Genomic DNA, 5,888 nt, shown 5'->3' on the forward strand with positions numbered 1-5,888 from the left:
GGATTTCCATTCATTCATTGTTGCGCTATGGATGTTGCCAACAAAATTGAGATCATCTAAGCTAAGTCCAGCTGGCTAATTATTCATACAAGTTTTTCTCAACATAAAAAAAAGAAAAATGTATATGCTATGTTTTCCTCCTGATGAAGAAGACACAAACCAGCCACTTTTCTTTACAGGCTAGGTTAAAGCATACTTAAACCAACACCATTGACACCGCGTAGTTATTCTAGTATGATGCTATACATTTTAAGCTGCACTAGTGCCACTTAGTTAAGACATCCAGTCCATGTATTTCCTTTCAGCACTTCATCTCGGTGCATTTGCCATCACTGCTACAAGTATAGCATCACATGTGCCTTAAAAAAAAGAGTACAGTTACGCTTTATTGTGCAGATAATTAAGTGGTGTTTGTGAGTGGCTAATATACTGATAATTATAAGGTACTTTTCAACCTGCTGAAAACCTTCTAATGATGACCTAATTTTGAAATTGTTTTTACTGTAGTCAGATGATACAGCCCAAAACATTGGCAGGTTCACAAGACTTCATGGTAGGGCTCTGCTGTTGGTTGGTGAGACCCATCATGTCCACAAGCACTGAGTTGGCTCCGACTCGTAGTGGCCATCGCCTGTGTTTCTGAGCCTGTAAATCATAAAGAGATGGAGCTTCCCCGTGTGTATGTCTGCCTCAGAATTGCCCGTCGATTTAAACCACCAGAAACAGACAGGCTCACTGCGCCAATTCAGTGCACCACCAGAACTCTGTTATAGAGGGACAGTTTTTTACATACCTGCACTTATTATACCTGGCATAAGTAATTTACTAATGGATCTACTATGTCTGCTACCCAGGTTGTATTTACATTTGTCCAAGCAAAATGAGCTGTGTTTTGTTCTTTAATTTTTTTTAAATTTGAGATTATTTTTTGCATATTTAAAAATTAGGGTGTTTGGGGTTTGATTACTGTAATACATAAAACTTCTTTACATTTTGACGTCACAGGGAAATAATCTTCTGAAGGGGATGTGGGAGGGAATTTGTTATTTGCAAAATAACCTTTCGTACTTCATTTAAAATAACTTCCATTGTAGACTTCCCTTAGAATATTGGACTATAATAATGTGTTTTGTTGTCTCCAGACCATTGGGTGCTTTCTGCTTGAGGTTGCCACCAAAGATCCCTCCCTTGTAGTAGCAGGAGAAGCTCTGGATGCCCTCTTTGATGTTTTTGCCGATGGTAAAGAAGCTGAAAGAGCTTCTGTTCAGATTAAATTGTTACTTGCTCTGAAAGAATTCCAGCCAGTCTTCAAAATGAAGGTATGTAGTCATTTTTTTAAGAAATGCAAATGTAAACATTCTGTGAATGAGGTTTTATATAGTTACCATGATGCAGTTTGTGCAGGGCAAATCCGTGTAGATCTCTGTGGTTGATGTAACGCTTCATCTTTAGTGCTTTGTAAATTCCTTATTGACTGTACTATAGCTCAGGCAGTGTTCCTGTTGAATCATTGAAATTTGAGAGCAAAGTCATGTCTGAAAAGTTCATCTTTTCTTTAGCAATTCAGTGATGTTAATAGTATTTTATATGTATGGATACTGTAGCTAACAAAGCCTAATGCTAAACAGGAATAATACCAGTGGTAGCATCAGAACCTGTTTGACTTTAGTGAGTATGATATGAATCAAGGTCACCCCAAGGCTTATCTCTGTGAAGTGGAATGTTTGCCAACTTTTTTAACCTATTTGTTATACTAGCTTATACCTAATATACTAGCTTATATATGTCCCTCCTGTGGCACTCTACTTTCCTTCTGTGTTCAGTAATCTATTTCAATGGCCATACACAATTCAAAAGACTTTATTTACAATTGTTGTTATATACCATTGTAAAAAGAGCAAGGGACATGTGTGGATAGTCATATCTGACCTTTAGCAACTTTACGAAGGGGAACTGTCCCCATCAACGGTATTAATGACACAAACCCAATTTCCATGAAGTCAGACATGTCTCCCATGTTTCTTACCTCTTTTCACTCATCTCAACACCAGATTCACTGCTTTGCTGCATCCGAAATCTGATGTGATGGCTCGCAGACTACACAGAACCGTATTGTGGAAGTCAAAAGTTATACAATCCGGTTTAGTAGCAGAATACTGTCGATGTGCTCGCAGGCACCTCAGTCTTGAGCCTTGTGGCTTTAGGGCACTGTTCAAAGTTCTCAGTCCTGAAAATTATAGCCCCCATCCCTAGATAGCCAACAGACTTGGGCAGAGACTGTTAGCTCTGGTGCCAGTGGTGTAGCAGTCCCAAGGTCTTGTCTCACCTCAGGTCTCTGGTCTCCTGCGTGGCTATTGGTCCTGTCAGCCCTCTTTCTTGCTCTTCTCCTGGCAGTGAGGTTTCTTCTTTCTGCTGCTCAGTCCACTCAATTTAATGGCAAGACTAGCCAATCCCCTTGTGGATTGTTGAGACTACCCAGTCCCCTTGTGGATAGGCTAATATGCCCTATTTATATGTTGTCACCCACCAACATGACAAAGGCAAGTTAATGGCTAATAAAGTCATACTGGAAGATAAACTCTACAGCCATCCAGTCAAAACTAAGTCTATCTGACCCTCCAGCATGTATTCAAGGTAGTACATCATACAGGAGGAGATTGCCCATTGTTTCCTCGCAGAGAAGCTGATGGTTTTGAACTGGGCACCTTTGAAATTGCAGCTCATTATCTTAAGCACTAGGCTACCAGAGCTCCGTACTTACAGTTAAGTGATTTATCGAGGAATAGACTACAGTCTGGATCAGAAAGTATACCGGCAAAGTTTTCCCCTTCAGTGCAAGACTGATCTCTCAGCTCCTTTTGGCAGGACAGGCCTCCACATGATCCTTTCAAAAGAGGCGTCTTGCTCTGACATCTGTCACCAATGCTTTGACACCTTCTGTGTTACCGTCCCTGACTTGTATTTACAGCTTTTTTAGGGGATTCTTTGCTTCTACTCTCCCTTTTCCTTTTTTTCCCCCTGAAAATCTTCCTGCCTGAGAAAATTTCGGTGGACTAGCTGCTTAAACACACAAACTGTCAATTTCAAGGCATGACATTTTCACCAGGCCACAAGCTGAACTGACTAGTCCCCTTGCTGTAGGCCACAAAGGCTTTATTAGCATAGTAGGCCACAACTTGCCTAGTTTGTATTGTTTAAGTTCATATGTGATTTTGTGACTATTCGAAGGCATTTGACTATGTGAATCATGACAAATTATAGCTAACACTGAGAAGAATAGGAATCCCAGAACACTTAATTGTGTTCATGCAAAGTCTATACTTAGATCAAGAAGCTGTTGTCCAAACAGAACAAGGGAACACCGCATTGTTTAAAATGAGGAAAAGTGGGCATCAGGGCTGTTATCTTTCTCCATACCTATTCAGGCTGTGCTGAGCAAATCATTTGAGAAGAGAGACTCTATGAAGAATGTGGCATCAGGATTGGAGGAAGACTATTCAACAACCTGCATTATGCAGGTAACACAATCTTGCTTGTTCAAAGTGAAGAAGAATTGAAACATTTGCTGCAGAAAATGAAAGACTATAGCCTTCAACAGGGATTGCATCTCAACATCAAGAAAACAAAAGCCCTCTCACCACTGAACTAATAGACAACACAATAGATGGAAAAGAGATTGGAGAAGTTGTCAAAAATTTATTTTACTTGGATCCACAGTCAACATCCATGAAAGCAGCAGCCAAGAAATCAAAAAGACTTGGTGCATTGGGACAAGCTGCTGTTAAAGACCTATCTAAAGTAAGGAGCAAAGATGTCAGTTTAAAGACTAAGGGGCACCTGAGTCAACGGTCTTTTCAGTTGTTTCCTATGTGTCTGAAAGTTAGTCAGTGAATAATAATGACTTATTATATAAAGAAAGAATGCCTTTGAATTATAGTGGTGGTGAAGACTATTGGATATGTTTTCGATGGCAAAAGAACAAGCTTTCCAGGAAAGTCTGTCCTAGAAAAAGGGCAGCCAGTGTGCTCCTCAGAGGCAAGGGTGGGGAAACTTCATCTCACATACTGTGTGCCTGCTGTCAGAAGGAGCTAGTCCTTGGAAGACGACGTCATGCTGGGAAGGTGGGAGGGTCAGAGAAAGAGAGGAAGACCCTCAATGAGATAGATGAACACAGACAGCACGTGCGAGATCCTGAGTGTAGTTCAGGGTTGGGCAAGGGTCCAGTTTGTTGTTCCGAGGGTTGCTGTGAATTATCGTCAACTGGATGGCACATAATAATGTTGACTGTTACCTGCACAGTACATTGCAGTCACGTGGCCAACTGCAGTCCAGATCCAGACAAAAATTATCAAAACCAAATTGTTTGCAGAGTACCCAGAAAAACGTCAATCCACCTGGCAAAAGTAACAGACCTTTCTGTTAGAAAGGGTTGGGAAATGCAGGCAAAAATAATTCCTCAAGGTTTAAGGCAAAAAATTTCTCAAACTATTATTCCAAAAGGTGAAAAAGGAACTCATTTTACCACACAGATATTTAAAATTTCGTTCAGTCATTGTCCCAACGATACATTACAGACCAGTTTCATTATTTTAAGTCATTTTCTATGGTGCTCTGACAACATAGTGAAATCCTGAGTGCTTTGAATTAGAGACTACACTTCCTTCATTGGCTATAGTGAATGACTAAGTAGTTGATTCATCAGAAGCATCAAAACGAACTTTGAGTTAAATAGTTTTAACATTATTTTTGTCCTATAAGGAGAAAGCATCTAAGTATTTTAAAAACGAACTTGAGTCACATGATTATTTGGCATGATTATTTATAAGCCAGGCTGTATGAAGAAGAACAGGACATCAGGATTGGAGGAAGACTTACCAGTAGCCTGCGTTATGCAGATGACTTCGCTTTACTTGCTGAAAGTGAAGAAAACTTGCAACACTTACTGCAGACGATCAAAGACTACAGTGTTCAATATGGATTCCATCTCCACATGAAGAAAATATAAATCCTCACCACTGTACTAATAGACAACATAATAATACATGGAGAAATACTGAAGTTGTCCAGGATTCAATTTTCCTTTGAACCACAATCAATACCCAGAGTATCAGCATTCAAGAAATCAAACGTCATGTTGCATTGGGAAAATCTACTATCAGATACCTCTCCAGAGTACTAAACAGCAGCAGTGTCAGTTTAAAAACTAAAGTACAGCTGATTGAAGCCATTTCCAGTCGCTTTCTACATAGCTGAAAGGTGGGCAAAGAATGAGGAAAACTGAAGAATCGACAGCCTTGAATTATGGTCCTGGCAAAGAGTTATTTTGCCTTTTACCTTGTCATACCACCAGTTGAAGCAAAACAACACAAGACATTGTTTCACCCAAAAGTACTGCTTTTATTCTGCCTTTTCTTAACGGTCATTAACGATAGGCCCAATAAGTGCTTTTGAAAAGGGGAGACAAAGTCTTAAAGGCAACAAATCTGTCCAGAGGAAGTGCATCCACAGTCAGTGCTCCTTAGAGACAAGGATGGGCAAACTTCATCTCACATACTGTGGGCATGCTGTTCGGAGGGGCCAGTCCTTGGAAAAAGATAGCAAGTTGGGAGAGGCGGAGGGTCAGAGAAGGAGTGGAAGACTTTCGACAGGATAGACTGACACAGTGACTGTCACGATGGACTCGGGTGCATCAGAAACAATGAGGATGGGGCATCACAGGGCAGAGTGCAGATCTGTTATTCACGGGGTCGCTGTGAGTTAAGAGGGAGGGCTGCATGGTGGAGGGGACCTGGGGGAGTGTTTGTAAAACAATGAAAGAATCTTTTCTTTTACTTTTCCATAATTTTTGGACTCATGTACTTATAACTTGTTAGTCAAATTTGTGTCTT

General features: G+C 40.4%; 1 protein-coding gene across 1 annotated transcript in view; it reads left to right on the forward strand.

The window, feature by feature from the left end:
* HEATR3 (HEAT repeat containing 3) overlaps positions 1-5,888 on the forward strand; it is a 46,363-nt gene that overhangs the window by 36,124 nt on the left and 4,351 nt on the right. Inside the window, exon 14 of the mRNA XM_006882509.1 lies at positions 1,143-1,319. Coding sequence (XP_006882571.1) covers positions 1,143-1,319 — 177 coding nt within the window. The remainder of the gene's footprint in view (positions 1-1,142; positions 1,320-5,888) is intronic.

The sequence above is a fragment of the Elephantulus edwardii genome, unplaced genomic scaffold (assembly GCF_000299155.1).
Source record: "Elephantulus edwardii isolate Elephantulus edwardi_28Jun2011 unplaced genomic scaffold, EleEdw1.0 scaffold00021, whole genome shotgun sequence".
Lineage (NCBI taxonomy): Eukaryota > Metazoa > Chordata > Mammalia > Macroscelidea > Macroscelididae > Elephantulus > Elephantulus edwardii.